General features: G+C 35.5%; 1 protein-coding gene and 1 long non-coding RNA gene across 4 annotated transcripts in view; both read left to right on the top strand.

Annotated features, from left to right (window-relative positions):
• Positions 1-2,115: 2,115 nt before the first annotated feature.
• On the top strand, positions 2,116-10,463 carry LOC147510142 (uncharacterized). Of its 3 annotated transcripts, none has more exons than XR_015216730.1 (5): positions 2,116-2,297; positions 2,500-2,588; positions 9,179-9,287; positions 9,445-9,578; positions 9,694-10,463. It is a non-coding gene; the product is annotated as an uncharacterized LOC147510142 (long non-coding RNA). The 3 variants fall into 3 exon arrangements; XR_015216728.1 differs by having other exon boundaries at positions 9,098-9,287; XR_015216729.1 differs by having other exon boundaries at positions 9,098-9,287; positions 9,406-9,578.
• Positions 10,464-10,518: 55 nt separating this feature from the next.
• Positions 10,519-17,446, top strand: part of LOC147510141 (mechanosensitive ion channel protein 2, chloroplastic-like) — a 37,914-nt gene continuing 30,986 nt past the window's right edge. The window contains exons 1-2 of the mRNA XM_086598025.1: positions 10,519-10,524; positions 10,600-10,644. Coding sequence (XP_086454151.1) covers positions 10,519-10,524; positions 10,600-10,644 — 51 coding nt within the window. The remainder of the gene's footprint in view (positions 10,525-10,599; positions 10,645-17,446) is intronic.

The raw sequence follows: 17,446 nt of genomic DNA, 5'->3' as shown, positions 1-17,446 counted from the left end.
AATTGGAATCAATTTAGATAAGATTTATATCAAGTAAGACTCTTAAAAGAAATTGATTCATCACCGTGGGATCGTCCCAAAACTACTTTCACCCGACCTTGATATAACAAAGATAAAAACCAAGCCGCTTTTATTATATCCAACCGCCGATATAACAAAGATAAAAAACCAAGCTGCTTTATTATATAGACTAGAATTTAACCCGTGGCTACGCCACTATGCTTTTACAAAAGTGCATTAAACATTATTTTTACACTATTCAATTTCATGTTAAAAAATTATTTTAAGTATCTCAAAATATATATACACACACACGTACCTTTCATCAAAAGCTGGAGAGAAATTCAGAGGTACAACTTCATTATCAACGGTCTAAAAAAGAAATATGCAACAATATATTAGACATATATAAATATAAGAAATTTTCTCCTTGAATATATTAGGATACATAGTGTGGACCAAGAGCACATTATTCCCCAGACTATAGTAGTTAGTAGACATCGAGGGACTTGTATTTTCGTGGGAGGATATGTTGATGAAATTATTTTTTTCTTGATATACGTACTCGTTTGATTCGGGCATTGGTAGAATAAAGGGTTAGGAGTAGTCTCTGCATGGCAATAGCTGGAAGATAAGACATGGACGTTCGAATGCCTCATAGGAAAAATGTCACTCATGTTGGCCAACTTAATTTTGCCCTAGCAATTTACAAATGTTGTTGGCATCAGATTCGATCATATAGAAGTAGGCTTGGAAGTTCATTTGATTTTTCACTTTTGCACACATGTAATGTTCACCAGAAACTAAAGCAAGATAACCAAAAAAGATGGAAGTACTGGAGAATAAGCAAAATGAAGATGCACAGGAACTTGTTAATTAGGTTTCATAATCAAAATTATTTCACGTTTAGTCAAAGTAAACTTATGTTAGACAGACTAATCTTTGAGCTTTCAAAGAAACTAAACCGTGAGACTGTCTTGGCATTCACTTTTGCATTGAACAAGAGTAATAGAATTGTGAAAATTTTTCTAGCCGACAAAATGAATAGAAGATACACATGATGAAAGCAATAATTACATTAAATAAGTTACATATCCCCGAATGTGAGTTACATATCCCTGAATGTTTCTATCAATAAATTCAAAGCACTACTCTATCAATATTTTTTTTTAATAGAGCGAAAAAGGGAATTATTTAAGATATCTTATCACATTGAGGTATAACATTTGGACCGATTGCATGTTTGAACCCGACTAATGTGGATAAATAGGAGAAATCGAAATCTACAAATGAGAAGAGATCGCCTCCAACCCCGTTGCTTCGAAATTGTTTCTTGTCAGCTTTTGCTATTTTTACTGGGCTGCTACTCCACTCTGAATGTAATCTGTTAATAAAAAAACAAACAAATATTCAGCTGTTTGTTCTAGATGAACAAATAAATAGTTATTCGACCAAATATTGTTAGCAATGTACTGAATGAAACTATAAAACTGATTAAGAAAGTAATGAATATATATGAAACCTGTGGAAAGTGGCGTTGTCCTCCATGCAGCTTTCAACTTCCGATAACGCACGTTGAAGATCCATTTTAGTTCGCACTTGTAAATGATTCACATTGCATGTTCAGAATTCAAGTAACTAAATGAGAATAACATCACGAGGCCAGGAATAGTAGGGTAGTTAAAAGGAAATAAAAGATGCGTGAAAAAAAGGGATAGTTAAAAACAAATAAAAAATGCGCGAAAAAAAGGGGGAAGAAGGGGTTTTTAAGTAGGACTCTTAGAATTCACACTGCATGTTCAGAATTCAAGTAACTAAATGAGAATAACATCACGAGGCCAGGAATAGTAGGGTAGTTAAAAGCAAATAAAAGATGTGTGAAAAAAAGGGATAGTTAAAAGCAAATAAAAAATGCGCGAAAAAAAGGGGGAAGAAGGGGTTTTTAAGTAGGACTCTTAGAAGAAAGCGATTTATCATTATAGGAGGACTTTATTTGGTGGTATTTAGTTGGACCCTTAGAAGAAAGTGATTTAATTTAGAAGAAAGTGATTTAATTACCGTAGGATCATTCCAAAACTGTTTTCTAACCAAACTGCTTTATTATATAGATAGATAGTGACGGCTAGTTGGCGTCAACACGTGAAGAAAAAACTAAACAAACAAAGGCACGGGCTTCAAAGGGTACCTCTCGTAAATTAGTTCGTAAGTTTTATCGAGCTCATCTTTTCCATCAACACCAATTTCTGGAATAGAGCGGCTTGTTCTTCTTCATCTCCTCCAAACCTGCAGTTCCATTGGTACTGTCTCTCTCTCTCATTTAAATATTGAAATTCGTAGAATAGTTTTCATGGTTACAACCCCGAATTGCAAAACCCTTAATTTCTTTGAAAGTTAAAAACAAGGTTGTTCGATCAATTTGGTTTTATTTTTGATTAGTTAAATGTTAACATAAATTGATTTTGGGTTTTGGCAATTCACTGATTTGGGGTTTTATGTTAGGGGTTTCACCCAATATGGAGTTTCGCACAGCAGCGACAAGGTTCATATCCAATGGAACTTCGATAGATAGTTTTCTACATAAGTGCAAGGTAAATTTGATATTTATTTTCTTTAGAACATAATTTGGATGAATCTGTAAGTGAGAGTTGCTCTCATCCTAGCAGAACATGCCCGTTAAAAATTTGGAAAGAAGAAGTGGGCTTCTGATTGATGGGGCTATGTCGTTGAGTGTTTTTTTCAAACATTGAGAGGTCGTTTGGCAACACCTCAATAAGTCACTTTCTGGCTTTCTAGAAGGATAGAAGTCAAAAGCACGTTTGGCAATCTCTGAAAGCTAAAAATGTAAAAAGTGGGAAAGCAAAAAAAATGACTTCATAGAAAGTCCAAAAACTCATTTTCGGATAGTCAGTTTTTATTGCTTTCTCCTTTTGTCTTCCCGTGATTTCACTGTTTCTCTCCTACAAAAACCTCTTTTCCAAAAACCCTTCGAGAAATTTCAATCATTTCAATCTTAACTCAATCATTTCAATCGCATCTCAACTCAATCATTTCAATCGCAATTAAAAACCCTAGATTATTGATTATTGATTATTGATTTTAATCGCAATTGAAAACCCTAGATTTTCATTCTATCGCAATTGAAAACCCCTTTTCCGTTTTCTCATAATCTCGTCTTGATCGATGTTGTTGAAGTAAAGGAGGCAATATTGTTTGTGACAATCCATTTATCGAAAGGTACCCTTTTTTTATTTTATTTTTCATTGCTAGATTCCACAATTGTAAATGCTTACTTGAAACTAGTGGTGTTCTTTTGTTTTGGTTTTTTGTATGTTTTAAGTGTGCCCATGTTGTTAGTTTGTTGAAATAAGTAGAGAAATGATAAGGGTATGATAATGACAGTGATTTTTTGGGGTGGGTATTGTTTGTGGATGTTTTGAGGGATTTTTTGGGTGGGTATTGTTTGTGATGTTTCTCAAGACCCTTGTTGCACTTGGGTATGATGCAACCGCTATTTAACCCCACCAAATTATTTCTTCTATCAGCCTGTTCCACTACTGGTTCCATTAAAGATCGTAAACGATATTCGAACTATGAGAGAGGTTCCTGGGTACCACCATGACCCAGTGGAATTTGGTGTGTTGGAATTCTTTGCATACCCTTTAGAGGGAGACTTAGGTGAGATAGTTGTTGCCACAACCAGAGTGGAAACAATGCTGGGCGATACAGCAATTGCTATACACCCTGAAGATGACAAGCATACTAAATTCGTAGTCTCCACACTCGAGTCACTCAACCCATCATAGAGAGCTGGTTTCTTTTTAGGTATCTTGGCAGCTCTTTTTCCCCATAATAAGTTCGTTTACTGTTTCGATGAATCATACATGTGTTAGTGGTAGACCTTTGGACTATTGCAGTTGTAACAATGTACCATACATACATTTATCAACATCACGGATAAATGTATTATGCACACGGACTATAAAAGCTACTTGTGAGTGAGATACTCCCATATTATGCACACGGACTATAAAAGCTACTTGTGAGTGAGATACTCCCATAGGAATTGTTTATCTGATTGTGGCTCCTGCAGTTTAACCAAGTTTATGTTGTCCCATTGATAGGTTAGTCACGAAGCGCCAATAACTGGAGGCTTTGGTGCTGAAATCGCTGCTTCAATTTCTGAGAGTTGCTTCTTAAGGGTAAGCTGTTTTGTACAAATAAACTTCTTCACCAGCTCAGCTGGGACTCTTAGGTATCTACCATCAATCCTGAATAGATTACTAACGTGCTCTACATGAATGCCAGTCACTAGTCACTATTATATTGTTTTACATGTCAAAGACTTTTCTTCTTACTTGATGACTAATTGATTACATGGATTGCTCTGAAACAATGAGACTATCTTGCAAATGTTAATATTATAGAAAGTGCTTCAACGTTGTCGTAGGGACAGCCTGTTTTACATATCTGGTTACACAATCATCATTTCCTCTTTGTTAAAAATGGAAGAACCAAATCATATACAAACTCAGGTTCACAAGCAAATTACCAACACCTTAAGATACAACATCCATCCTCACAATGACTTGAATGTATCTTAGACCAAGAGAGGGCTAGAGCAAAGTTAGCTACCATTTTCACTCTTTCATGTTTTCATAATGGGTGCCTTAACTTTCATAAGTAACATCCCACAATAATATGGTATTAGTTGTCTTTTACTGTTCTTGGGCTTGTATTGGTTTCAGTAAGATGATTTAATATACTGAATTTTTTAATTGCACTAGAATGGTTGGTCTCACTCACATCGTGCTGCTTGAAAACTACACCTTCAATTTCCTATGGAATTCCGTGTGTTCCCGTAGTTCACATTAATATTGTACCATACATTTAATAAATTAAACCATTAATTTGTTTCTTCTTCGGAATAAAAACGGAGACATTTGATCTATCTAACAAGGTGAGAATATTTTCCAACACACCACACTCCCGACCGAGTAGCCCGTATCGTTTACACTTGGATTTTAGCTATGGACCTAGAGCTCTAGTAGCATAATATCTAGTATCCATTCTTTGCTCAGGTACTTATTTCTTTGCTCTGCAATATCTTGCTACTTTTTACTTCTGCTTTAAACTGTATATTAATGAACAAGTGAAATATAGTTATGCATGTTGGTTTATGAGTAATGGGTATCTTTGTATATATAGGATATCCAATAAAAGGTTTTCTGATACCTGTACAGAATACAAACTTGGTGGGTTTCGCTAAATGGTTGTTTTGAGAAAGTACAATTAGTAACAGAAACTCTAGATTGTGTTTGAATATTTTTAATTATTAAAACTACGGTAAAAAGTGAATGTTGCACAGAAGCTGCTGTCTTGATTCCTTGTCCACTAGAAAAAGTTTCCCCTGCAATTACGATTTTTGCTCAGATTACTAGCATGTATGCATGATTTGATTGAGAATTGACTGGAAAATACTTATTGATTGTATGCTATTATAGAAGTAATTTGTTTACTGTAGTAATTTGTTTTCGATGGATTTAGATGGGTTCAAACAGTGCCCCTTTGGAATTGGAACCTTTTGAGGTAGCTAAAGAAGTTGAAGCAGAATGGAACTTAGAGCAAGAGGGCTATTTTATTGAGTTGTTGAAGGAAAATGTGATTACGCCCGGTGTTAAAAGAGTTAATGGTAAGTTCACGAAGAATGAATGGCTCGACTTGAGAAAGAAGTATTATTTGAGATTTGGACTTAAATATTTACCAAAAGCATACAAGAACAAGCACCAAAACATGAAAGAAAGGTTTCGAGAATTCAAAGCGCTTGTTGAAAAGACTAGTGGGACGGGATTTAATCAAGCATTGGGTACTTTTACTGCGAGTGATTCTTGGTGGGATGATTATATAAAGGTGATAAACGGTTATCATTTATTAGTATTCCTTTCCTTTTAACTATATTTTTTGAAACTATGTTAATTGTTTTATTACAAAAAACAGACTAACAAAAAGGCCAAACATTTAAAGAGGTTGAGAGTTCGAGGTTGCCCTGAGTACATCCGCACTTGGTTTTTAATTTTGAGTTATAGGTTATATATGTTCTTTTGTTAGTGGTATAAGCGCCTTTTGTTTGTTTTTGGCAGTGTTTTGGAGTCTGTGGAGAAACTGGTGCAGGTTTTGTTATGTAGTAAAGTTGTTTACTTAGCTGTTGTTAGGGTTATATGGGGGTGCACTTGGGTCTTTGGTTTTTCGGTCCCAGGAGAGTAGTTACTGGCTAGATGGCAAATCTTTGTGGTCTTGATGTATAAGTTAATGATTTTATCATCTATTACTGATAAAGTAGAAAGAGAATATCAGGTATCTCTCATATGTTACTGATTGAGTTTTTGTGTTCAGTGATGCCACAAACTTGCGTATTTTGCCTAGTCATTTATTGAGTTTGCTTAGTCATTTTTTTTTCTCATGTTTGTGATATAAAATCTGGAACTGTTATGTAAGACCACTGTGGTCAACCAATTTATGCTGATGTATTGATGGTTCAAAGTATTGATGTATTGATGTATTGATGGTTCAAAGTCATTCTACCATAGCCGGTTTCATGACAATTGATAGCGTCAATAATAAAACCTGGCATATAAGATGAAAAGTGAAGGTACTTTAGACATTACACCGATCATGGTTCAAGTAGTCGAAGACTTAAAATCATTTCTGGAAGACCAACAGTACATTATATATTTGTTCTATCTGTCTGGAACATGTTCAACGCAATTGTTTTCACGCACGGGCGCATCAATCATCACAAAGATTCTTGAAGCCTCCAAAGGTGTGGTCACTCTACCAACACACGAGTAGACCTCCAATTGTTTGCACCACCCGCAGGCTACCTCTCATCCCATACCTCTTAGCCATCATGTCGAGAATAATCCTCCACCAGTCGAAAATTAAATTAAGCTAGACCAAAACTTGCTGCAATGATTCCAGCAGTCTGGAGCTTTAGATTGAACCTGTCATAAAAGTATTGTGCAATTATGTTGTCCACCGTCAATTCCACTCCAAAACAATACCCATAAGTCAAGGCCAAAATCCACCCTCTGTAATTGGTGACCCCGTGATAGAACACCTGCAACAATTTATCTTTTGGTCTCTCTCCTAACACATATATATTCAAGACCTTCTTAGTCATATTCAAGACCATTTTTAGTTGCATGAATATAATCTTTCGAATTCCATTATATTGCTAATGTAATTATAAATTAATACTATATTTCTTTTTCAAATTCAATATATATATATATATATATATATATATATATATATATATATATATATATATATATATATATATATATATATATATATGAGTTCAACAAGTTCTACCTCGACCGATACAAGTGATAAAGAATGGGAAGTTGCCGAATTGATTGCAACGGAGGCTATTATTCAATATACTAACCATATAAATAAGCAACCATATCATAATGATTCATTGTCAGGAAAGCAGTATGTGATCAATTGTCTTGAAGGAAATGAAAATAGGTCCATAGATATGTTTCGGATGAAAACAAACGTCTTATATGACCTGTGTGATATTTTAAGAGTCAGGGGGTTACTTAGGGACACACGGTATGTTACTGTGGAAGAACAAATGTGTATATTCTTGTACACTATTGGTCATAACCAATCTAATAGAACTGTTGCCGATCGGTTCCAACATTCTGGAGAGACTGTATCTCGACACTTCAAAACAGTGTTGAAAGCTGTTTGTAAGTTTTCAAAAGAAGTTATATTACCCCCCAACATGACTACTACACACTCATATTTAAGGAGCAAAGACGATAAGTACTACCCGTGGTTCAAGGTAACAATTTTCACATGTTAGAGGCTTTTGTCATTTTAAAATGTATATGTTTTATATGGTGTACGTTTTATATTAGTGATATCATATTAAAAGTTTAGTATGTTTTGTTTGTTAGAATTGTATTGGGGCAATTGATGGGACACACATTCCAATAGCTGTGCCATCCGGTAAAGTACAAATATCGTATCGAGGGAGGAAAGGCATACCAACTCAAAATGTCATGTGTGCATGCGACTTTGATATGTGTTTTACTTTTGTTCTTGCTGGTTGGGAAGGTTCAGCAAATGATTCGAGAATTCTACAAGAAACCATTGAAGATCCGCAGTTGAATTTTCCCCGACCTCTACTTGGTAATTGCAGCTAAGCTAAGTTCAATACCATTCTAATTATTTATTTTTTTTCACTTTAACTAAATTGCTTTTTAACAGGAAAATATTATGTGGTTGACTCCGGATATGCTAATGCCCCTGGGTTTCTAGCACCGTACAGAGGACAAAGATACCATTTGAATGAGTATAGCGGACATGGAAGATCACCAAAAACCGCAAAGGAGCAATTCAATTTTGCTCATCGTCCTCCTCCGTAACATAATTGAGCGATGTTTTGGTGTGTTGAAATGTCGGTTTCAAGTTTTGGAATTAATGCCATCTTATAATCTTCGCAAGCAAAGAAATATAGTGATTGCTTCGTGTGCTCTTCATAATTTTATAAGGAAGCATGCTCTTAAAGACGATTTTTTTGAGACGTTTGAAAAAGAAGATATTGTTGTGCAAGGTGTGGGTAGTAGTCATGAAACGGGACAAAGTTCGTCAAGTGCAAGTGAAGTACAAGGAGATATGGGGATAGTGAGAGATGGTATTTGTAGGGGGATGAGTATGTTTTATAGACTACCAATGTAACTTTTTGATGGGTATTGTAATATTTGCTAATTAGGTAGTATTTTTTTATTGTTTATGCCAAACAAACTTATAACTTTTTGGCTTTTAAATTTCGTCTTTTTGCTTTAGAAATTGTGTTTTTGACAAACGTACTTATACTTTCCATTAAGTGAAAAATTAGATAAGGGCTTTTGAGCTTGGTAGCTTATAGCTTTTTGTTAGTTGCCAAACACCCCCTGAAGGTCTGAAAAAAGCAATTAATTTATTAGGCTACTACTAATAGTGTTGAGCTCAGCTGTTTGATACTCTTTTGGATATTGGGAAAATTTATTAAGCAAATTTTATACAATTAATCTTTACGTGTTAGTGATGTTTATTCTGGCTAAGGACACTGTAGCATCTGGTTCAGCTTGGTTAATGGAACTTATACTCGTTCTTGTTTGCTAAGGACACTGTAGCATCTGGTTCAGCTTGGCTAGTTTGTTGAACACACCTTCATAGGTAGTTCATTTATATGCATATGTGCAAGTGCAGATATAACGAAGGCTTGAAATCTGGTGAGATTCTCTTTTGTCTTTGATTTTCGGATTTAGTTTTCTAATTTTAGTGTCTATATTCAAGTTTTTTTTTTTGTATGCTTTTTTATTTGAGGGTGTATACTTATTTGTTTTTTAGCTTTATATGGGTCACTTTAATTTGGTGCACCTGTTCCAGCCTTTATGATCTTATTGGTTGTGCGCATGTGTTGCGCATGAAGAGAAACAATAAAAAAATCAAGGGATAGCTTAATTGGGCTTGGAGAACATTGTGTACACAAGGAGCTAGTTGATTTTCATTCTTAAGTTGAGGCAAGTATTTCTATCCAAATTCCATGACTAATTTAGGTGAATATTTTATGTATATCCGAGTGAGCTTACATTAATTATATTGAGTTGATGGGGTGTAAACTTGGACTGTTTGTAGGTGTATGCTTGAGTAAACTTTGTTTTGGCTATGAGGCAAGTGGCTCTACCTACACTTTTCTTAAAATTTGTTTGGGTTTGTAATTGTGGAGAGTTGGAATCTATGTATTTGTTTGAAGCATCATAGAGGTAATATAATAATGTTTTAATATGTTATTAAACATCTCATGACCTGCATTTGCTTCTATTTCCTTGTCTTCTGTGAATTGCCTTGAATTTTCATTGCACGTCTCTTTATCTTGCTTGAACTAAATGCTTACTTTAAAAGATTTACTTGTGTTACTATGCTACTTACACATGCATGTCTAATTTAAAATTTTCATTCTTATTATTAGAACTCGTGGGGTGAAGATTGATGCATGTGGCGTTTGTTTAATTTGGTGATATTATGTGATATGAGAGGAGTATAACATTATATTGTACTAAGGAATCTGCTGTCACGAATGGGTATTTGACTATTGGCACAGTATCATCAATATTAGCTCCTTAGTATTGCTAGTGATAATTAATGTGCTCTTCTCCCTTGGACATTCTTTGTACTATTTATTAAGAAATAAGGCATACATGACCAAGGCAACAACATTTTTAATGGAGGGTATGGGCAGAATGATCCTGTTTTTGGTATGGGTTTACATGTCATGTTTTCCTTTCGAGAAAATAGCTCCTTTTCTGTCTTGGTATGGTATCTTTTATAGGCATGGTACCTCTGCCAAAGAATACACTCAAAGGTCTCAGCGAATTCTTACGCCATCCCATTTGGGCTTGGAGCTGCTGTAAAGGTTGGTTCTACACTTGCTTTCTTCTGCAAAAATTCATCTTTTTATACATGCTTGCATAAAGTTCTGTAGTTGCAACTGGGGTCGCCCAGTTAGAGTGTATTCGTGAACCTGAATTTGATTGTTAACAGAATGCCAATGATGTTGAGCTTCACAAGGAGCTTGGGACTTGGGAGGTATAATCTGAATTTAATATTAAGTGTAGTTATATTATGCATGCACCATATTAAAATATTTGTATACCTTGTTCGTATGAGTTTTGATAAAACTTATGGTTGTTTATTGTAACTACCAAGGCAACCCCTTTTCTTTTGGAAGACCAATCCATAGAGGAGAGAGTACACTTATTTCAAACAACTAGTGGAGAAAGGTGCATGTCTCTGAGCATCATTTTACCGGTTGTAAGAAAGAGTTTATTAAGTTTTCAACATGTCTTATGTCTTGTCCTTGGTTAGCAATTGTCAAATTCAATATACTCAAGTGAGGTTTATACTTCTTGTCTTTTATTAGTTGATTAAGGGCATCTTCAATGGAGAGTGTATATATAAACCTCCACATAAGTGCCACTAGGATTTTATAACCCCTCTTACCCACTAATCGTTGCCACACCCAAAATGGTATCCAATACAACAAAGCTTAAGAGTTTGTAAAATTAAAAAACTGAGAAAAAATGACGGTCAAAGTCCATTGCAAGTGGTTTAACTAAAATAAAAATAAAACGCACGTCCCTTTGAGTAACGTCCGTGGTTTACTTAAAACTGGCCCAACCAATAAATGACGATCTTTGCCCGTTGCAAACATTACAATTCTCAAAAAAAATAAAACAGACGTGAGTTTAAGTGTCGCCGTCTGAATTTCTTTTTAATTGGGACGTTACTTCAAGTGACGCCTGAGATGTTTATTAACTAATAGTCGGATGGGGAATTCCCCACCCTCTCTATTAACTATTAGCTTATCACCTGGGATTTACACCCCCTATTGGAAACATGTTTTTGACATTTAAAGTATAAATTTTACACTTTAAACAATTTACACCCCCCATTGGAGATGCCCTAGTAAAGTTTTTTTCTTTGATTGTGAAGGGCAAGTTTAGAGTGGACAAATTCTTTTCACTTGGTGGAAGCTTTGAAGTGCTTCATTTATGCTAAACCTTCAATACTTGCAAAGAAGATATACCTTGTAGTTGTATATTGCACTTTAAAAATTGAGTAGTGTGAAAGTTATTTGATAATAATTTTGAGAGATATATATATATATAGAGTAAATTGTGAGCATGCATCTTTGTGTACTTTGTAAACTATTTTTGAAATGTGAAATGAATTATTTGGCAATTTTGAGTTATAGCAAATTTTTTTGTTGAATGTATACTTGTGTATTTGTGGATTAATTGGATTGTTTTGTTAAAGGTAAGTTGTCTCTTGGACAATTCTATAGGTGCAAGACTACAAAATGATTGCTCATATAGCAAAATAATAATTATATTTTTTTTAAAATCAAAACACATTTAGTGATGCCAAAATGTCGGCGCAATGATTTGTGACGCCAAAACGCCGTCACAAAAAAAGTGACACCATAATGTCGCCACAACGTGAAAACGCCGTCACAAAAAAGTGACGCCATAATGTCGTCACAAACGTGAAAGTGTCGTCACAAATTTGTGACGTCAAAATGCCGTCACAAAATTACTGACGCAAATTGAGACACCAAATAGGCGTCCCAAAAAAGCTGTTATGGTGTAGTGAGTAAACTCTTGTGCACTAAGAGTAAGATCTAATGGGTTAATATTAAGCCTTTCTTGAATCTCTTTCAGTTCAATGCTTGTGTCCGCAACTATTCTTTGGGTATCATTACAGAAAGATCTTGCCTATCTTTTCAACAAAACTTTCAAACTTTTGAGTTTACTTGTTAACATGAATGGAGGTCTCCCATGATCAGCTATATCCCAACATACTCTTACAGTAGGCACAAAATCCTATTTTAGAGTCCAAACATTGCTGAATCGAAAAGGAGGGTGTCTTCTAAATGTTGCCATGAACGTCTGAACCAACGGGCAATGATCAGAGAGACCTTGGGTTAAAACCTCAACCTTTGTTGCTAATGGAGTGGAGGACCAAGAAGCATTTCTGAGACACATCAATTTTTGACCACTTATATTATCTCCACCGCTGTTCCAAGTGTAAAAGCATCTAGTTACTGCATGATCAAACAACCCTACTATATTTAGACAACTCGCAAAGGGAAGAGTTTCCCTCGAGTAAACAATCCTATCTCCAGCTCTTTCATGTGAAAATAACACATTGTTAAAATCTCCCGACACACACCAAGGTCCTTGAGTTCCTACACTTAGCAACTTCAACTCATCCCACAAAATGAGCCTTTCATGACTCGTATTACTAGCATAAATAACGGTTAAAAAGAAAGAGAACCCATGTTGTAGGCTATTAACCTTGTAGTGCATAAATTGGGCCCCTTCCACTTCTCTATAAACATCTAAAATGCTTGTATCCCATGTAATCCATATTCTACCATGTTCATCACTCGAGTAGTTGTGTATGATTGCCTATGAAGGGCAAACCATGCCTGCAATTGTGATATATTTCTCCATCTTGACCTTTGTTTCCAAAAAGCCCATGCGACTGATCTTATTTTCCAAAATAAACTTATTCAAGTTTTTTGCTTTCGCGTGATCATTTAACCCCTTTATATTCCAACTACACACTTTGATCATTGATAAAAGATTAGTTTAATGGCCTCGCCTCTTCCCACGACCTTTGGGCCTTCCCCTACCTTTCTTCCCAGATGTTGTTTGTTGCTTTGTGTTTCTTTTCTTCTGTGCTCTTGTTTGGACTGAACAACTTTCAGGAGCCATTCTTAACATAATAGGAGTGGACTACATATCACTGAATAGTTCTGGTTCAGCATCTGAAAGATCATTGTCACATTCGAATTTCGATAATTCGGATAACATAATTAATATCCGACTCCTCGATATCCGAACTGTGACAACTACCTCAAAACCCAATCTATCGCATAAACCCTAATGTATAATAACTCAAAAAAACAAATCTAAATAATAAATAATCAAAACCATTATCTCATCATTATGAAAACTTGCGATCAAATTTAAGTTACAAACTTTCTCACTTAAAAATTCGGAAATAAATTAAAACATCTGTCTCCAACAAATTCCACTACATCTTAGAGGAAAATGAACGATATCTTATTAAAAATAAATGCTAACATAAATCACGAGCAACACGCTACCTTCTCGAACATCAGCTAACCCTGTCCAGGCTGATCGACTATGTTCATATAGGAGCACATCCGATTAGCAAACATGCAAATCGGGTCAGCATTATAAATAATGTTGGTATGAGTAGCTTTAGAAAAACCTTTTAGATAACATAATACTTCATTCTTTATATGGCAGGTAGTTCCTCCACCGAGGCGCCTTAGCTTAAGGTAGTTAGTTCCTTCATAGAGGCACCTTAGCTTCTAACTAAGAGTAAATAAAACTTATGTTATCCTAGTACTTACCTTTATGCATGCTCTATTACAAAGTGGGTCCTCTCTGCAAAATAATTAGTTTAACCCACTCTCCTGCAATACCATGTATAATAGTAATATCATAAAATGAAGCATAACGTGTAAGTCTTAAAACAATAACCACACAGGAGGAAAAATATCATATCAGTAATGTTTATCAAGTGTTCCTAGTAACACGTCGTCTCTATGTCTTACCTAGTTTCCCTGGCTACCACTAGGGCCTCTGTTGTATGGGTACGCCCTAATTTCCTCAGATCGGCGTGCTCGTGTCACGGGGACACTTCGGTGCGGTTCCACTGGACACCGGACACAAACAATACTGGACCCTAATTCTCGGATCTCGCATTGTCCAAATCGTTAGTACCTGTGTCCAAACCGGACAACTTCATCCCGTACCCATGCAACACGCACTAGTATCATCAATAGGTTTCGATAACCCGATAACCGATCCGAACCAAACCGATAAAAAACGGTTTGGGTTTTGATAATTTAGTTTGCTCTCTACCGACCCGAAATCGAACCGAACCGATAAGATATTGGTTTGGTTTTGGGTTTGCCTTCCACCGAACCGATATGAACCCGAACCGATAAGATAGCATTTTAGTAATATTTATGATTAATTTTGTATGTGTTTATCAATTGTGTGGTTAAAATTAATAAATTTAATTTAAGATTTAATTGATTTTATAGTTTTCGGTTCGGGTCGGTTCGGGTTCGGTTTGCAATATATTTTATCGGTTCGGTTCGGTTTCAGATTAGATGTAATATTATCGGTTCGGTTCGGTTTTGGGTTCCCAATTTTCTTATCGGTTCGGGTTTGGATTTTCTAAAACCCGACCCAAACCGATTCATTGACAGCCCTAGCTACCACAATCGCTTCCCAACGCGGAACATGTATATCTACATGCCTCCCCTCACGTAATGAACCACTCCGTGCATAATTACCCTAAGCGGGATATCGCATACCACTATACCAGGTAACCCTCGCATGAATGCCATTAGGTTACTACTGCCACTATTCGGCTACGATTGCCCTACACATGGGTCAATCATCATCTTATACGCCCTATACAAGGGCCAATCATATTATGTACGCCCTATATAAGGGCTAATCACATGAGTTGTGGTAGTTAGGTTCTAGGATTTTCGTTATGTAAATTTTTCAAATTTATGTCTGTCTCTTAAAATATAAATCTTAGCACGTGTCAATAATTTCACAATATCAACGTCAAATCTTTCGTAGATAATGACAAACCAGTTTATACAAGCTTCCACAACATTCTACCATTGGATTAGTCCATAAAATTTAATGTATAAAAATGTAACACAATAAATAGTCAACAGTCCTAGACCGGTGTTCATCCAAACAGGTCCTAGCGCAAACCCGTATGTAAAACACTTCAACCCATGGTCTTAATCCAACTAACCAAAACAAAACACAAAACCAAGGCCCAAGCCTTTATAACCTGGCCGAAAAGTCTAAATAGATTAAAAACTCAACTTGACCCACTTTAAGTCATATGAACCCAGCCCAAACAAAATAGAAATCAGCCCAAAGAAACAAACTAATTTGTTTCGGCCCAAGCCCAACCAACAGATCTCCTAAACCGAAAATTAGACTGGGAGCACTAGATCGCGATCTCAGTCACCCTCACTAGCGCACCAGCTCGAGTTACAGCTACCACCAACTCTTCTCTTCCTCCACTTTCATCCCATCAATTTTACTCCTTGTGAAAAACCCTACCACTTTAATACACACAAAAACTCGATTCATTACCTCGATCACTTCCCCCCCAAACTAGATCGTTCTGCCATTAACTACCTATAAAGCTTCAAAAGCCCCCACTCTACAGCACTCAAATACCCCCACTACAACCAATCATCAGTCAACCAAAACAACAACAGTATAAAAGTTCAAATAATATACATGACGATTCTTGGGCTCGCGTCGCCATTAACAACCCATAAAGCTTCAACAGTTCAATTTCAGAGTTTCAATAGTTTAGCAAATCAATATACTAACGTTTATCAAGTTTTAACAATTCGACAAGACGAAGAATAATGATAGAAGAATGAGCAGCAAAAATGAGCGGAAACCTTGGACAGTAAAATTATTTATGTATACACGTAAAACTCTAGGTTCGGTGAAATAGAAAAAATAACTACTCATCTCTCGTATCGCGAAAAAGAGTATATAGAATATGACGCCAAAAATCCGATCCCAAGCTAGCTAAAAGATGCACAAATCCGCCCTTTCTCCGTTCTTCTTTGTTTTAGTTCGTGTGTTTAGTTTTTTTTAGGAAAACTTTATTTTAAGTCCTTCCCTTCTAAAGAATTTATCTACCATATATTATGCTTAACTCTTAGAAACTTTCTGTTTTACCTAATATTTATATTCCTAACTATAGAATATTATTATTTATTATAAGTACTATATTTATTATATACCTTATATTAATATCTTGTTTCATCTTTATTTGAAAACTTTCCGAATATTAAAAATCTCTACACAACATTCAAAATTCAAAAATGCCAAATTTCCTATAGTAAATTTTTGAAAATATTATCTCGTTTTCCCTCCTCTCTCTCTATCAAAAAGTCAAATCCACATTTACTAGCACGTTGACCATGAAGTAAATATCAAAATTTTAGAAATACTAAATATGGTCACATAATAATATAAAAATAATTGGGATCTTACAATCATCCTTCTCCATATCGGCCAACTCCTCAAAAATATTCCTCTCAGCAGTAAATAACCCAATTTCAGGATGTATAGGCATGCATTCACTACACCATAATATGATATTTGCAACACATACTTTTTTTGCTTTGCAACGGTTATTTACCGTTAACAAGTTGCCAACGCTATATAAGCGTTGGTAATGTTGTTAATTGTTGCTTTAATTCGGGTGAATTTCAGGAATTAATTTCTAACGCTTAAAAATCGTTTGAGAAGTGTTACAAATCAAAATTTTGAAAATTTCGCGAAAGAGGAAACCAAAAACAATTGCGCTCTATTATTTCGGTCAAAATATAAAATATAACCTTAACTTTAGTCTCTCCCCTCTTTCTCTCTCACCGCCGCTACACTCTTAGGTCTCCTCCCTGTCACTCACTGCCGGTACCCTTTTCTCTCTCTCTCTCTCTCCAGCACTACTTCAATTCTGCTTGGCTTGATACTGCTCCAAATTTTCTTGCTTCAAAGGTATGATTTTTATTTTTGCCAATGTGCTGGAGCGAGCTTTGCAATATTTTTAGTTAATTCGGATCTCTGATAGGTTATTTTTTTTGAGTTTATTGTTTTAAATTTATTCTTTGCTGTTTATGACACCTTAGAGGATGTACCGGAAGATGTAAAGTTCAACTGCTTAAATACAATATCGTAAATGATTGAGAGATGCTTCAATCAAATCCCTTTTGACCACGAAT

This window comes from Coptis chinensis, chromosome 3 (assembly GCF_015680905.1).
Source record: "Coptis chinensis isolate HL-2020 chromosome 3, ASM1568090v1, whole genome shotgun sequence".
NCBI classification, from domain to species: Eukaryota; Viridiplantae; Streptophyta; class Magnoliopsida; order Ranunculales; family Ranunculaceae; genus Coptis; species Coptis chinensis.
The sequence above is the reverse complement of the archived record's forward strand: the minus strand, read 5'-3'. Positions and strand labels throughout refer to the sequence as shown.